The sequence below is a fragment of the Tetrao urogallus genome (assembly GCF_951394365.1).
Source record: "Tetrao urogallus genome assembly, chromosome: 17".
Classification (NCBI taxonomy): domain Eukaryota; kingdom Metazoa; phylum Chordata; class Aves; order Galliformes; family Phasianidae; genus Tetrao; species Tetrao urogallus.
In genome coordinates this window covers 5,154,053-5,170,644 of record NC_136830.1, presented here as the reverse complement: position 1 = coordinate 5,170,644, position 16,592 = coordinate 5,154,053, and the positions used below count along the sequence as shown (strand labels likewise).

The window sequence follows — 16,592 nt, the reverse complement described above, 5'->3', positions numbered from 1 at the left end:
GACCGGAAGTGAGCGGGGGAGACCGGAAGTGAGGTCTGGGGCTGTAACGGCGGCGCGGCGCTCGGTGCGCGCGGCGAGGCCCGGGGACTACGGTGAGCGCGTGCGCGTGGCGGCGGCGCGGAACGGTGGTCGGAGGGCCGGGGTGCGCGCACCTCTTAAAGGGACAGCGCGCATCTTAGATCCCTGCGGCATTCCCAGTCGGGGCGTAGCGCTGACCTCTCTCCGCAGGCCCCGGCGCACCATGGCCCGCGGGCGGTCCCGGAAGCGGTCTCGGAGCAGCAGCAGCCGCAGCCCCTCTGGGAGCGGACGGGAGAAGCGCGGCGCGAGGAGCGGTGCGGCCTCCCCGGGTCCCCGGCACCGGCCGAGTTCTGCGGCCGCCAGGGAAGGTAGGGAAGGCCCTGCACCCGCGTTCCCCCTCCTCCCCTCCCCCCCCGTGGTGCTGTGCTGAACTCCCACTGTGTGTTGCAGGAAGGAAGAAGGAGGGTAGGAAGAAAAAGAAGAGGAAGGCAAATGCTTCGTCCTCAGACAGTTCGTCGTCCTCCCGCTCCTCATCATCCTCCTCCTCCACCTCCTCCAGTGACAGTGACACCAGAGCGAAGCGGCACGGCAAAAGGAAGCGAGGGAAACACAAAGACAAGAAGAAGAAGAAGAAGATAAAGAAGAAATTGAAGAAGTCAAAAGAAAGAGTTAAGGAGGACAGAGGCGTGAGTGAGGCACTGCCTGGCCCTTCACTGGAGCTGTGGCAGAAGGAGCCACAGGTCGACCCCGGGCCAGGTAACTCCGGGCTGAGGAATGGCTGCTGCCTCCCTGGTCGGGTTGGGGTTGGGCACAGAGGGGCACCTGGCTCTTCTCCCTCTGTGGCCCACAGCAGTGAATGTAAGGAGCCACGCTTGTGAGTTCATTGATAAATTTCATTCTGATTTGTGAATGTGAGCTGGGAACAAAGATGCTGGATGAAAGGATGCTGTCAGCAGTAACAGAAGTGACAGCCAGGTTGGATGGGGCTGTGAGCAACCTGGTCTAGTGGGAGGTGTCCCTGCATATAGCAGGCAGTTGGAACTGCATGATCTTAAATGTCCCTTCCAACCCAAACCATTCTATGATAAAGTTGCTGCCCACATTCATCTGGGATGTGAAGCACACCCAGACTGTCCCTTGCATGGTTTTTTGTTAAACCACCAGTATCTGGTGCTGTGTTCCTGTCTGCTCCCCGCAGACTGGTTCTGCCAGCACAGCTCTGACTGATGGACACGTTCCAGTTTTGACAGATGAGCAGAAGTCCCGAATCCAGGCTATGAAGCCAATGACAAAGGAGGAATGGGACGCGAGGCAGAGTGTTATCAGAAGAGTGGTGGATCCTGAAACAGGGAGAACCAGGTATGGCTGCTTTGGGCAGAAGAGAGGTGATGGATCCATCGCCATTGCTATCCAGGTTGAATGGGATGGGATACTGGAAGATGTGCAGTACTGCCTGGAGTCAGGTCCCCCTCAGCAGCAAAATCTGCCATGCAGATCCTCTCCATCAAACCTGCTGTAGCTTACCCTGAAAGTGGCAATTTTATACCGAGTTTCAGAGCTGCAAAATGCTATTCTCAGCTACAGGTGCCCCAGCTCCAGTTAGCATGCAGATGTAAGTGGGTAGGGAGTGAGTATGTTCCCCTTGGAGTTACAGACAACAGACTGAAGTCCATATAGCTGCCAAGTGGAAATGACCCAGTTTGTAATAAGCTGCATCTTCCAGCAAACAGAAAAAATCATGGTGAGGAGAATTGGGTATGACAAGTCCAGTCTTAAAATTAGAAGGCAGCCTGCGGGACTTAGGGAGGTGTGGAACAAAGGTCAGTTCCATGTAAAGCACGTAATGAAGACATTTAAATTCCTATTCATGCTAGGGGTTATGAGCTGCCTTTGATAATGCTGGAAATGTGCTTGGGTGAGATGTCCGGATCTGGCTGCCTTCCAGGCCAAAACTGGCTCGTGTTTGAACGGCCCTGCAGCTCCCTCAGGCAGTCAGGAGCAGACCTGAATTCAGTTAGGGGGAAAAAAAAAAAAAAAGTTTTGCAGAAGCTGAGTCCACTGCTGCTGACAGTGAAGCTTCTGCAGATGGTGGGGTGGCAGGAGATTTTTCTATTACAGGTATTTTCTCCTGCAGTGTGCAAGTGTGACTGGCTCAGTACATAACAGATGCAGGGCCCTCAGCCTTGGACAGGGCTAGTTGGTCCTGCAGGGGGATGCTGCTTTCTCAAGGGACCACAGCTGTGCTGGCTGCAGCTTGCTGATGCTCATCACATAAGAGCAAGGGACAAACCTGCCGTGCTAAGTTTGATATGGCCAAAGCAATGTGTTGTGGTTTAACCTGGCAGGTTGCTAAGCACCACATGTTTGTTCACTCACTGCCCTCCTTCTCAGTGGGAAGGGGGAGAGAAACAGGAGAAAGAAAACAAGGTAGAACTCTTGGGTTGAGATAAAACTATTTACTAAGAGAAAAGGAAAAGGATAATAATTATGACAAATATATATAAAAGTATATATAACAAGTGATGCACAAGCAATTGCTCACCACCCCCTGATTGATGCCCAGCAATGAGAGAGAGAGGTGAACTCCCACGCCCTTCCGAAGTCCTTCCTCTTGATGCTGTGTGGTATGGAATTACCCTTTGATTCATTTCCCTCCCAGCTCCTTGTGCCCTTTGCTGAGAATGACCTTGGCTCTGTACAACACTGTTTAGCAGACACTATAAACATCAGTGTGTTATCAGCGTTGTTTTTCTCCTAGAACCAAAATATATCATTATACCTGATGCTCTTAAGAAAAATCCATCCATCCAAATGAAACTAAGACAAGATGGCACCTGATAGAGCTTCAAGGGTTGGGGCAGTCACTGGGCTAGCAGAGGTGCACCAGCTCAGCTCCTGGTCCTCATGTATCTGTCCCATACGTTACTGGAGCATTTTGTTCAATTTTGTTTTCCTGGCACATATTGCATGGGGCACGGGGAACCAGCGTGACTGGCAGATAGTCCTCACACCTCATGGTCCTGTGCTTGTCTTCCAGGCTTATTAAGGGAGATGGAGAAGTGCTGGAGGAAATTGTCAGCAAGGAGAGACACAAGGAGATTAACAAGGTACTGGGGCTGATGGTTGGGTTGTTTTGCTTCTCGGGGGGGCCCCACCAGGGCAAAGAGTCCTGGCAGCCCCACGGAGGCCCCAGCCAGTGAGTGCTGTGATCTACTGTTCTGCTAAAGGCTGTGCTCTGAGTGCCCATCTCTCCTCTTCCAGCAAGCCACCCGTGGGGATGGGCTGGCCTTCCAGGTGAGAACGGGGATGCTGCAGTGAGCCTGTGCTGTAGCTGTGCTGGAGACTTGTCCTGCTGCGGGCACAGCCCTGGCGCACTGATGAGCTGGACCTGCAGGCAGCACTGCATCGGTACGCTTCCCTGGGGCAGTGTCATTCAGTCTGTAAGTTACTGCCTGGGAAGGAGAAAGACCTTAATGGTTCATCTCCCATTAAACAGCTTCTCTCCTTCCTCTCATAACTGGGGCCAGCATGGCTGTAATGCTGCTTGCCCTTGTGACCCTTTTAAGGCCTGAGGAGCTCAGCAGCACAGAGATGCTGATGCCTTATCTCTGGGCTTTTGTTGGCAGGAGCTGGCACAGGGTCTGCAGCAGGGCTGCAACACTGACAGCTGCGTCTTCCCTTCAGGGGCTGCTTTTGGTCCCTTTTGTGCTGCTCTGTCTGCCCCACACGCTGAGAACCTGGGGACAGGGGTTTTGCTCACCCACAGTGTGGAGAGGAACCTTTGCCTTGCTCTCTTCCTGCCCTTTCCTGCAGTGTGGCAGCAATGCCGTCAGCAGCTTGGGGGCCCACACCCACAGTAACACAAATGCCTGTTGTTTTCCCCCACTGCAAAGTCCATACATCTACGAACTTTAAAATAATAAAATAAAAGTGGTTATAGGACAAATGAGTGACGCAGGACTGCTCTGCACAAATTTCCATGCTCTGTTTGTTGCTCTAACCCCCATTAAAGTGGCGCTTGCTCACGTCCTGGGCTTTGTGACTTCTGTTTCAAGAGCTTCCCAAATAAGCAGACGGAGACGAGCCTTCCCATTTCTTTAATCTGTGTAACTCACAATGATACTGTACACAAAGCACACCCAGGCATTGGGACGATGCACTAACAGCAAGGAGGAGAAGGAAGTTGTACAGAAGGTTTGTCACACACAAGCAAGTTGTCTGCACGGCGCTGTAGGCGCGGCGCTGTGCCCTCTGGTGGTTCCCCACACACCCACCTGTCGCTCCCCCAGAGCAATTTTTTATAAATAAAATAGAATTAACATCGTTGAATATAAAACCGACAGTCGAGGGTATCAACAGGCAGAGAGGGTGCTGAGGACGGGGAAGGGACCGTAAGGCTTCTAGAACTAATAGGAAATGCAGCAAAGTGGCAATACCTGAAGAAGGGGCTGCTACAGCAAGCACGGCGGCTGCTGGCGGAGCGGCGGCGGCGGTGAGCCTTTGGCTGGTTCCTGCGCTCGGCTCGCGGATCGGACACTGTAAACGTTTTTGGTATGAGAATTTCACCTCGTCTGACGGAGTGAGCAGCCCAGGAAAGTGACTCGGAATGAATGCGTGGGCTTTTTTTTTTATTAATAAAAAAATTAAGATTTTAAAGGGACAGCGTCAGGTACAAAGCCTGGCCCAATTGTTTGGGAGTACAAAATGCTGCTTGTTAGAAAAATCTGAGCTCCACGGTGGAGTTTGATTCTGATGGAAGCAATGGAAAAAAGAGAGGAAAAGGAAAACAAAAAAAAAGAGAAGCCTAAGGCAGCCTGTGCAGGGTGTACTGTGTTGTGCAAGTGTGGGAACAACATGGGCTGAGCACTGCCCAAAAGCCAGAGGGAGGAGGCCAAGAAACTCTTCATAATCTTGTTTCAAAGCAAATGAGTTATTTGTAACAAAGATAAATTAGGTCTTTAACCTGACAGTGCCCCTTTAGTAAGGATGGAATATACGTTTGTGTTTCCCTCCCTGCATCCAAATGGATCCTCTTCCAGACATGTGGAAAGGCATTGAGTCACACGCATCGCTCTCCAAAACAGCTCAGAACAAACAGGTTATAAACAGAGTTAAACTATTGCTATTGTTCTTTGAGTGAGTAGCACGTTGATCTTTGAAGAGATGAGTGCCAGATGGGGGTGGCTGAAGATAGACTGATGTAGACTGTGATGGACTGAACTGGTGAAGAAAACTCATTGGCATATTTCCTGGTAACTACACCCACGTCATCTGGTATTATTGCAGCAATAAAGGTCCTGCTCTACAATTGCTTCTCCGTGTTGGATTTGCACAATGGCAACAGATGGGGGGCAAGGAAAGGAGCCGGGGAATTTCACGAAGCTGAACAAAGGGTGAGGACGGAGCGCTATGATTGTCAGTCTAACTGGTCAGCAGCTGCTGGGAACGTGAAGTGATGGAGAGGTGAGTATAATATTGCACTTCTGCATTCATTGACAGTTACATTAAAGTTGGTCCATGAAGGAATTGCTTTGTACATAATGCCTGAAACAAAAAGCTACATTTTTAAATATTAATAAACCCTGAAGGCTCCAGTCCCTCCAGCCATTTCTTCCTCTACATAAATAAATAACTTTCAATTTTACATACCCACTTTTTATGTTGAAAATTTACATTCGCCTCTGTTTTACACTATCTACACATAAGAAAATGTGAACATCTCATCAGCATTGGAAAACGCACAGATTGTGCCTCGCCTCAGTGGTGGACTTTGAGGAAAGAGGAATTTTGCAAAGGCCATATCCAAATTAGCAGAAATTATTTTGTGACGTGGTTTGGTGACTTCAGAGGATGGATTGTGGCTTGGCTTCCTACTCGGATGGCAACTGTTCCATCGAACGTTCGACTAGCAAAAAAGCTGGGACAATTCACATTGGTTTTAAACCCAGTAAGCTCCAGGTGTACATTCAGAGGGAGCTCAGCTGAGTCCACAGAAAGGGAAGTCAGTTTTCGGTAATAAAAGTCATGAGATACATTCTGTCACTGAAGAACTATCAAAGAGAAGTGGTTATGCGGTGTGCAGTCAGGCTGCAGGACGGGGAGCTGCACTGTGCGGGCAGCGGCCTCGGCTCAGCACTGCCCCTCAGTCGACCCAGAGCGCTGTGAGCACGAGGTCTGAGGTGCCTGATGCGAGATCTGCCTACCGCGGCCCAGGGCCAATGAGCAGAGCAGTGTTCACAGTGCTGCGTGTCTCAGCGCGGCCGTCCTGCGCTTCGTATTGAATCAGTTAATAAAATGAAGCAGCCAGTCTAAAAAATTTTGTTATAAATAAGATCATCGGAAGTAGAAAGTGATATAAATACAGGAAGGTGTGGTGGGGGAAGCTGGGTTACACGTAGTCGGGGAGCTCAGTAGGACTATAAAATCTCCATGTGAAGAGGCCAACCGGAGCCTGTAAATGGGCCCCCCAGGTGTGTGCAAGGAGGGAGCCGGGCCTCTGGCCGGGGGCACGGGGCTGTGGGGCTCTTTGCTGAGCCCCCACACCAGGCACTGTTCTCACCTGCAGCACGGCGGGCAGCTCCCTCTGCCACGCACGGCCCCGGCTCCAGCAGCGCAGCGACCGTCGGCTCAGGCTCATCCACTGAGAGACACACCAGGAATTAAGATATGGCCTTTTCTTACGCTTGCCTGACTCTGTTGGCACACTTCCTTACAGTCTCCTTACTGCTGGAAAAACTTCTGCACAGGATTATTTTCTTTAAATATGTACACATACATATATATACGTGTGTGTGTGCATACATATATGCACATCTATATACATAGATATACACACACACACACCCTGGTAGCGATATTTAATTGTCATGCACTACAAACAGTTGGGTGTAGCTACATGAGATGGTAACAGGTTTCCATTCTAAAAATCATCAGTGCAAAAAACAATGAGGTTTTACAGTTCAGTAACTACAGGTCAAAGAAGCGAGTCTGGTTCCCACTGAAGCTGCTACTGAACTTGGAGAGAACCCAGGAAGAAGAAAATGTCTCCGAGGTGGGTATTGAGAGAGTCAGACCCTGCATTTGGATGAGAAGAACTGCTTGCAAATATATGGTGGTTAGTTCTGGAAATTATATATAGCAATAATATTTGGAGATTTAACAGCAAATTAAGTGTCTGAGGCTTGCGACAGCTCAAACAGAATAGCCTGTATTCTTCTGTTTAGAGGTCAATGCATTCAATTCCATCGGCTTCGAAAATGTCTCTTTAAAAAACAATAGTAGTCTCGACCCCAGTTGCTTGGGCGTGAATCAGCTGACATTCTGCCCCTACCAAGAGCATCGACACCTTTCTGCTTTGCCACTGCACATACTCCTTGAGAACGTGGCTGAACGTGAAGCCCTCTGTACAGGCAAAGCTCTTGGTCGCTCTGCCTGGCACAGCCCATGCCAAATCCCACACCTGGGGCTGTCCATGCTGCTCACTGACCCCAACCCCACCCCTGCACCAGCAAAGCCCCTCCGGCAGCTCCTGGGAGCCACGAGCAAATTCCCCAACCTCAGCCCGTGTTCTGTGGCTCTGAGGACAGCACTCGGTCACGCATATCGGAGCGATGGCTAAGAAGGTGAGGAGGCACGTATTTACAGTCACTATACCTGGATAAGAGAAGGAGGCAGGAAAGAGCACAATCTTGACCTGGAGACTTTCCCCTCCAATTTCCAGCTGTTCCTTGAGCTCATGCCGTACAAACCTGACGCTCCCGCTTGCAAGGCCTGCACGTTCTGTGTGGGAAACATCCCATCTCTTCCCAGAATACCACGATGTTATGAGAGTAGCACCATATTTACCCTTCCACGTTAACGCCGGCCTCATCCCTCTTTCCTTTTGTTCTCTCCTCCGGTGGCTGCAGCCGACAGTCGCTGGCTCTGGCTCGGCTACTTCTGCCCCAGGAGGCCAGACTCCAGGCGGGACGCTGCGCTGCGGCCCCAGCACCCCGTGGCGATGCTCATACTTCTTTGGCTGCGTTCCCTGTCCCTCTCCTTGTCGCCGTCGGACTGGCTCTGGGTGCGCTCAGGGCGGTGGCCGGCGCTGCCTCCGGCTGCGGAGGGCTGTGAGGAGATGGTCCGCAGCAGGTGGTTCCTTTTGCGCAGGAACTCAGTCTGGCTGGGCAGCCCGAAGCTGCCCTTCCGCAGCGCCATGCGGGTGGTGTTCTTGGCGGGGCGCGAGCGGTGGTTGTACTCCAGCTGGGCCAGGTGGGCCGCGTAGCCCTCCGTGATGAACTGCAAGACAAGAGGGACGAGGGCAGGGAAACCCATCATGGTAGGCACTATGCAGCTTTTTGGTGTGCCAGGTTTGCTGGTGATGCACAAGACACCGAGCCTTTCAGACATGATAGGTCCTGGTACGCAGGGTGGCTCCTGTCCACTTAGAATTGCTTGAGTTGGAAGGGACCTTTAAAGGTCATGTAGTCCAATTGCCTGCAGTGCACAGGGACACCCACAGCTCCATCAGTGCTCACAGCCTCGTCCCCTCACCGTGGCTATCTGTAGGGATGGAGCACCACCACTCCTCTGGGTACCCCACACATTGCCTCATCATTCTTATTATAAAAACTTCTTCCTTTTACCCAGTCTAAATCTGTTTCTAAGTTTGAAACCAATTCCCCCTGTCCTATCACATAGACCCTGTTCAACTCTTTCTTAAAGCCCAACAGACACTGACAGGCCTCCCCAGAGCCTCCTCTTCTCCAGACTGCACAGCCCCAGCTTTTGTCCTGTCCTTGCAGGGAGATGCTTCATCCTTCTGGTCATTTTTGTGGCCCTCCTCTGGACTCACTCCACCAGGTCCATGTTTTTCCCATACTGAAGGCTCTACATCTGGACACGGTAACCAGACAGCAAACACCAGCTCATCATCCAGTCCTAGGGTGACCGAGTTCCCATTGTGTCCCCTCCAATGGTAAGCCCATGGCTTTTTGGGCAGCACCTGCAGGGCTCAGACCAGCTGGCTCCTACCTGACACTGGCTCTGCAGCTTCTTGGTGGGTCGACCAACAATGTAGATGTGTGTGGGTGGGAGGCTGATGGAGCTGTACACAGAGATGTCCTTGGTGGATCCGTATGCCGCATGGATCCTCATGTGGAGCTGCAGAGAGAAAAAGCAGCATGCGGTTGGAACATATGGGCATTCCATGCTGCTCAACAGGCAGGGTTTGTTGTTTTTTAGTAGCATTTGTGGGAATCTTAGGTCAATAACTTATATAAGTTCCCAGCTGGATAATGCATCGCTGAGCAAAGCATTAATTAACAGAGCTGAGGATGTTTACAGGCCTGAACAAGAGGAGTTAGAGCAAAGCAGATCTGCCCTTGCTGCCTTTCCTTGGGTCCACAGGGGGCAGGGATGGTGCACACTTGGCTGCCTGCTTGTCAATGGGGGAAAGAAAGCTTTGCAACCCCCTGCACAGCTAGCATTAGCACGCAGTGTTCCCCTCCAGTGGCCGTGCTGCCACATGCAATACTGCTACTCAGCGCTGCAGGACAGAGGGAGAAGGGACAGGCAGCAAAATACAGTGCCTCTGAGGGCAGAGAGCAAGGGCAGCTCCTGGACAAAGCCCTGATCAGTGCTGTTCAAGGCAGGGCACACACACTCTGGATGCTAGCAGTTAATCCACTTGTCTAACACAGAAAAGCTTGCTTTATCCAAACGTTTTCTGAGCCTCTGTGCAGGGTGACATTAAGACCTCCCTGGGGTTGAATACTTGGGAGATGCTCTGCGCACCTCTCCAGGTTGGGTGGTACAAGGCCATTCCCCGTTCCCTTCAAAGGGCACCTCAGAGCAGCAGGTTACACCTGGGCAGACAGAGAGGCACTGAACGGGTGACTAAAGCACCCGAGGAGGAGAGGCACTGCTCCCTCTGTTTCACTTGGCATTTACGACTGGAAGAACCTGTGATGAAATGGAACAGTGCAGAGCAGAAATGACACAATTTAACAGCATGGACAGTTTGTGGAGCAATAAAAGGATGAAAATAAAATGAACAGAGATTAATCTTCTACTGCGGGCCACATTGCTTCCAAGAGTCTGGTGCTGACAAGGGCAATTGGATGAGCAGCAATCTCCACCTGTGCTACGGTCGTATTTCAGCAGATGCAGACTTACATCTGTGATGAGGGATTTCAGGAAGTTGGCCTTGTGCCGCAGTGGGTCGTGAACGAGCCCATCGCAGAATGAGACGATCCCATGGGGGAAGTTGTGCTGTGCTAACCACGCTACCACCCTCTGCTTCTGCATGTCGGGGCGGCCCGTGACATAGATAATGAGGTAGCCAAGGTCTTGCCAGTGCCTAGAAGAAAATCCACAGACCCATGGATTACAGACGTAGTGCAATGCTATGGTCAAAGCAAACCAACCGCCCCAGCCCCTGCTGCTCACCTGACAACATCGACTGCTCCGGCGCGGACTTTGGGGTCGCTGCCCATGATGGATACACTGGCAGCAAAGGAGCCATCGATGCTGAACACCACAAACTCTGTCCCCTTTGGCAGAACTGTGATGTAGCTGTCTGCATATGTGTGGTCACCCCTGGAAGGGAAATGGGTTCTTCCAGTCCTTGATATACAGAGGTTCTTTCAGAAGGTATCACCGAGTACTGAAGTGCACCACAAGCCCTGAGCAGCACCCAAACCTGTCCAAAGCCTGTAAGAGCTATGCCACCCTCAGTTACAGCAGCGATGGACACTGCAGGAAGGACTGTGTGTTAAAGTGTGGCTGAAAACTGTGCTCTGGAGACCTACAGTCAGTGTACTTCAGTGACTCAAAGTGCCAGCAACCAGAGCTCAGCTGGAACCTCTTGGGCTGTAAATTACCCTGAGTACAAAGTTCTGTCCTTCAAGGACAAGTCTATATCATTTAGAATACACTCAGTTGTGCAGTTTTGCAAGAGACAGCAAGGCCATTCACCTACAGCCGCAGAAGGCCTGCTTCTGCAACTAGAGCTCAATTACCATCCTTCTGATGATGTAAGAGGCAGAATAAAACACAGAACCCTCCTCTTACAGCTGCAGAGCACAGTTTTGTTCCTGTTTCTAACAAACCAGGCTCTGATCACAGTCAATAATCAGAGCTGCCACACAAGGAGGCACCATATTCTAGGTATCAAATTTCTCTTTTGTTATGGGTAAAAGCTCCATGGCTTTGTCACGCAGCCCACATGGCATGTTTCAAGTCTATTGTATCCTGTCACAAACTAAGCCATGGCCACCCAAGGTACCTCACCTGACCACCATCTTGACGGGGTACACGCCAATGCCCAGGCGCCGGTTCTCAGGGATGACATAAGAAATTCTGCCACTGCTGTTGCTGATCTCAGTGTCAAAGTAAACCCACTCTCCTGATGGCGGCTGGGTCATGATGTGAATGTCCACCTGGGAAGACAATGAGTCTGGGTCAAACACAGCACTGAAGACCCCGATGAGCAGTAAAACAGGCCAAGGGTGAAGACCTTCCATCCAAGCCCCTTTGGCCTGGGTCCTGCTTCCACCCTCTGTGCCTTGCTAGATCTGAAGCAATGGAGAACTGTGATGCAGGGATGAAACCTGACCTTTGTGCTCAATGCTGTTCCTGGTAGAAGGCACCACACAAGCTGAAGCAGGGGAGCCTGGCCAAGGGCAGCAAGCCCACGCAGGCAGTGAGGGAGCAATGACCAGTGCTGTCTGTCCCTGTTCCCCGTTCTTTTCAGCACACGGTGCACAACCCCCATAGCAGATGGTACCTTTTCTCCTGTGAGTGTGACCATATCTAGTGGACCGTACATAAACCTTCCAGTCAGGGTCTGGGGCCCATCTTCATTAGCAATGGTGTCATTTATCCTGTGGTTGGCTGTGACATTCTACACAAGTCAAGAAGGAAAAAAGAAAAAAGCAAAACCAAAGGGTCAGTCCCATGAGTTCACTGATGAAACATCTCACATGGAAATGCCAAACACAACCAGGCAAATCAGAGTGCGGATTTCTCCCTCCGGTTCATCCACAACTCTCAGCCCCTCTCTGTGGCAGTGCTCCCTGCTGCTGCAGGGGCAGCCCCTTACCCGCAGCTTCACGTGTGTCCTCTTGCGCAGCCACTTCTCGCGGGGCTTGGAGGGAGTGAAGACAGACACCTCCTTGCCATCCAGCTCCAACACGCTCGAGTTCTCGTGCCTCATCACCTGTGGGAGGACAGAGCCCAACAGATCAGTCACTTGCACAGTGCCCCTTCTCCTGCCTGAACTCCCTTCATCTCCCCAGCCAGCTCTGCCTAAGGATGATGCCTGGGCAGAGACGGCCCAAGTTTACTGCTGGGCTTTTTGGTTCATCAGCTAGCAAGTTTTAGAAGTTCCTCCCATAAGAAAAGGGAAAATAGTTTTCTTTTGAACTAGCAAAGCCTGTGGCCACCACTGCCTTAATCCTAGCTGGGATGCAGATAAAAAAAGAGGGAGAGACTGTCAGGAGGCACAAAGCTGACTCAAACACAGCAGGAAGAGCGCTGTGCCAGAGCCCTGTCCTTCCTCTAGGCATTAACTAATCCCACCTACATTGCTCCTACTCTCCCCTTTCCACTCAGAGTTGAACACCACAGATCTCAAAGGCTAATTGGTATCTCAGAGGCTGCTGTAAGACTGGGAGGTGAGCCTGCAAGAAAACTCCACAACTGGCAGTAGTCCTTAGTGATCCTGACCTTCCAAAATAGTGAGGAGACTCTTATGTGCAGGCTCTTTTACACAGCCTGTGTGGCCAGGAGCTCTCCAGTTGCCCAGGCTGTGGTAGTCTGGCACAGGACAGCTTGCTTTGCAGAGCTGAAGCTGTTTTAATTCCAGGGAAACAGAAAAAGGATGCAGGGAAGATGTGCTTGCTGGGAAGAGATTTCATAGAAATCCAAGGTAAGCAGAAAAACAAATGTTACTGAAAATTATTTAGATCAGAAACCTATTTTGAGTCTCACTGCAGCTTGTTTTAACAAGATTCAGTCTTTGGAGAATAAAACTATTCAGCAGTTTTCTGCCTTGTCCAGAGATTAGAAACAAGTCCTTATTAGGGGAAGAAGTGGCTCGGCATTTTGTAAGGACAGCAAGAGGACAAAGAATGTGAAAAATTAGAGTTTCAAGGCAAAGATGAGCAAACAGAGACAGGCACCAGAGGAGGAGGGATGCCACACCACAGAGGCAGTCACCAGCAGGCTGAGAATGGATGGAGAGCAGCAGGATATGAAGTGCCACACTGTGCTACAGAGCCAGGTTTGGGCTAAACCCAGTGGGGCATTTTGTGTATGACACTGTGATGACTGTTCCCACTATGCACAGTTATGGGTCTCTTGCTCTCTTTGTCCCCATTCAGTTAAGTTCGATGTGGTTTCACAGCAGTTATCCAGCAAGCATAAATCTTGCTGGGTTGGATACAGCCAGAGAAGAAAGGGTCTCCCTGGATTACTGCTACAGCTCTGCTGCCTCCAGCACTGACATCTCTGCTGTTTATGGTTCCCACACAATTTTGAAAAGCACTGAAAGAAAGTTTGCCAGCAGAGTCATAAATAATTGAAGCTGCAGTGAAGGAGGCTGAGAGAGAGCGGGGACAGCTTAACAGCTGAGCTAACACAAAGCAAGCCCAAGCACCGTAGTGGCAACACTCCTGGTTTTAGTTTTCTATTCCCTATTTCCATGCTCTTAAGTACCTTTCCTTAAGGAGGTTCATACTTTGTAAAGCATAAAGCTCCCCCCCCATCTCCAAGGAGCTGAAGAAAAACACATCTGTTTTAGGAAAGAACATAAGTTAAACAGTAAATTGAAATCTCAGGCCCAATTTAGGTTGACAGAGTCTGAGGTGTCAGGCTCCAGAAACTCACATTCACCTAGCCCCAGGAAAAGTGCTTTGTATTAGAGAAATGAAAACTAAATCCCCCATGGTAACTTAGAAACTGAGAACCCAACTCTATCTACCAACTCATGTTAAATTCATACAAAACTTCTTCGGTTTTACTATATTTTTTATATTTACACACCAAGAAGTTTTTTTTTTTTAAGTTTCAGACTGGAGATCCGAAGTCACACACACAGAACAGCTCACTTGCAAGAAACAAGAACCACCATCTTCTGCTGCTGGGATCTGATGGGAAACAACCCCAGGCTCACTGCAAGGCTCCTTGGTCAGACTGTCTAAAATCTGCTCTGATACCAAAACCTGGGCCCAAACTGAACACATCAAACACAGCATATGTCCAGTAATTTCGCATGGCTCTGCTAGCAGTACAGGTTAAGCACAAAAAGAAAGGGGAGAAGATGGACCTGCAGCAGCAAGAGTTATGGGAATTATAATGGAAAAACAAAGAAGCCCCCTCCCCTTTTTTCCTTTCTTCCCACAGCATAAAGGGGACCCAGGGACAGCAGGGGCAGGAGGACCTGTCTCAGCAGGAAGGAGACGACGTCTGTGGACTCCCAGTAGCTGGCGTGGAAGAGATGCGGCAAGGCGACCGTAGGGAAAGCTGTCAGAGCGTCGGGACAGTAGAGAGCATAGTCGATCCTTTTGGTTCCCCACCACTTGGCAGCAACTGGAAGCAAAAGACCTGTTTAGACAGAGCAGGTTTGGCCACACGCACGGTCTCTGTCCCAGGGCTCTGGATCCTGGCACCAGGTATGGGGAGGTTGGTCCCTTGCTGGTCACACTGTTAAGAGGCAACAAACAGCCCAGGGCTCAGAGCCTGCCCAGACCAAGGGAGGAACACGTGGGGGCAAGCAGCACTTGAGCTCTCCTTATTTTAAGGAGATAGGAAGGCACCAGAGGGCAGGTATTAACTGGCCACTAGTCCAGACCCCAGGAGAGGGACCCAAGGCTCACATGCAGCCTGGGAATCCCCGTGCCAAACTAGAAGACAAAACATGTCTCCTCTGGAGACAGGAGATGAAGGATGTGTGTGTATTTTGCCCACTGCAGCATGTGCCCAGATCATCTCCAACCCTGCTTCAAACTCCTTCACCAAGGAATGAAAGACTTCAGCATCCAGATCTTGGCCACACTGCACAGGATCGGAATACTGGGAGTCCATGTGAGATACGGAGTCCACCACAAGGCAGGGTGCTATGGCACGTGCTGCCAGGACTGGCAACCCCCAGCAAATCCTTGTTGCCCTCCCAGGTTACCAAACTGCAGGTGGCAGATGTCCACCCTCCCTTTAGGAGCTATGAAGAAAGCATCCAGAGGTTCTGGTACTCACTGCACAGGGGACTTAAAAACACACTGTTTGGGTGGGCAAGGTTAAAGAAAACACAGAAAAAAGTTTCTTCCCCCAGAGTCAACAGCTCAGGCACAAGTGAGTGGCAGCTGCCATACTCAGGTGGGACAACATCACACTTCAGCACTGCTCTGAACTCTGCCTATGCGCACATCCTTTCCAGCTCCATAACAAGCACATTTCAGCCCAAAGCCTCCAACCCTTATGGCAGTGGAGTCCTTGACTCCTGCACATTCCAGCCTGGAAAAACAGCCATGGAAAGAGAAGATGAACCTGGTCAAGACAGCAAGAGGAAGAGCTCTATTTGCATGCAGATTGCAAGCTGGGGCTTTGACAGCCTTTTTCTTCAAACTTGGTTTTCTCCGTGACCAGCTTTTATGGACTTCCAGGAAGGCTGCCAGATATAAGGTACAACCCAACAAAACCCTCTTATTAAAGGAAAGCTAGTTGGTGATGAGCCCAGATGATGAACTTAAATAACGGACTCAGCAGCCCCTTCTGGAGACTTGCTATATCACAGCAAAGCATAGAGACTGACAGCATCAGCACATCCCTGCGCCCAGCTCTGGTGTGCCAAATGCCCACTGGGGACAACCATTGGGGTTGCCCTATCCTAATAGGCCCTGCATTTCTGGAGAGGCTCCTCCTGAAAGAGGATGAGGGCACTGCTGGATCAACACGGCTTTTCCAGATCACAGGTGCACCTCCTCGCAGCCACTTCTGGCTCCCTGCCTTCCCAACTGGCAGCTCCTGGTCATGTCCCAGCCTTTCACTTCATGTGCAAGTCCCCAGCTTGGGTAACTTCAGAATCTTTGCACAAAGCAGAGAGGATTTTCTTCCATGCTCAAAAGGCAGTATGAGGGCAGTGGAGGCAGAAGCGTTGTCCCAAAGCTTTGCCTAGAAAAGCTCCTGCCAGGTGTTAGCAGTGATATGACGGTCCTTTGGAGCAGAGTGACAGAAGTACTTGTTAAAATGCAACCAGAAACTGCAAGTGCCTCAGTGAAAGCAGAAAGATTTCTTGCAAAGTGTGGCCATTGAGTGACAGAGGAGATTGGTTGGAGCTGGTCTCTCCAGAATACCTTTTCTGATGTCCATGTCAGGTATCCGAAGAGCATAGTCTGCATCCTGACTCGATGGCCCTTTGGGTTTCCTTCCCTTTGAAGGGACTTCGTGTTTATGCTGCCTGTGTCTCTTGGATGAAGTTTGGGTGGGGGATTTGTGAGGGAGTGCAAGTAGGGAGAGAAGGCTAAACCCTCTACAATGGTTAAGGTGGTGTTTGGTTTCTAAAAAGTAAAATAAATACAAAAACAAACAAAAATCAA

At 50.5% G+C, this 16,592-nt stretch overlaps 2 protein-coding genes across 4 annotated transcripts in view; one reads left to right on the top strand and one right to left on the bottom strand.

Moving 5' to 3' along the window:
- Positions 1-39: 39 nt before the first annotated feature.
- ARL6IP4 (ARF like GTPase 6 interacting protein 4) lies at positions 40-3,336 on the top strand (the record flags this gene model as incomplete). Its single annotated transcript, XM_079543966.1, has 5 exons — positions 40-386; positions 469-774; positions 1,260-1,377; positions 3,056-3,125; positions 3,280-3,336. Exons 1-5 carry the CDS (start codon positions 242-244, stop codon positions 3,334-3,336), a joined length of 696 nt encoding a protein of 231 aa, XP_079400092.1. The 5' UTR covers positions 40-241.
- Positions 3,337-7,950: 4,614 nt separating this feature from the next.
- PITPNM2 (phosphatidylinositol transfer protein membrane associated 2) overlaps positions 7,951-16,592 on the bottom strand; it is a gene marked incomplete at both ends in the record, with an annotated part of 57,922 nt that continues 49,280 nt past the window's right edge. For 2 of the 3 annotated variants that reach the window (XM_079543944.1, XM_079543945.1), the window contains 9 exons: positions 7,951-8,295; positions 9,031-9,159; positions 10,174-10,357; positions 10,447-10,596; positions 11,290-11,438; positions 11,786-11,902; positions 12,101-12,217; positions 14,441-14,589; positions 16,350-16,553. In XM_079543944.1, coding sequence (XP_079400070.1) covers positions 7,951-8,295; positions 9,031-9,159; positions 10,174-10,357; positions 10,447-10,596; positions 11,290-11,438; positions 11,786-11,902; positions 12,101-12,217; positions 14,441-14,589; positions 16,350-16,553 — 1,544 coding nt within the window. The remainder of the gene's footprint in view (positions 8,296-9,030; positions 9,160-10,173; positions 10,358-10,446; positions 10,597-11,289; positions 11,439-11,785; positions 11,903-12,100; positions 12,218-14,440; positions 14,590-16,349; positions 16,554-16,592) is intronic. The other variant, XM_079543946.1, reaches the window with a different exon arrangement.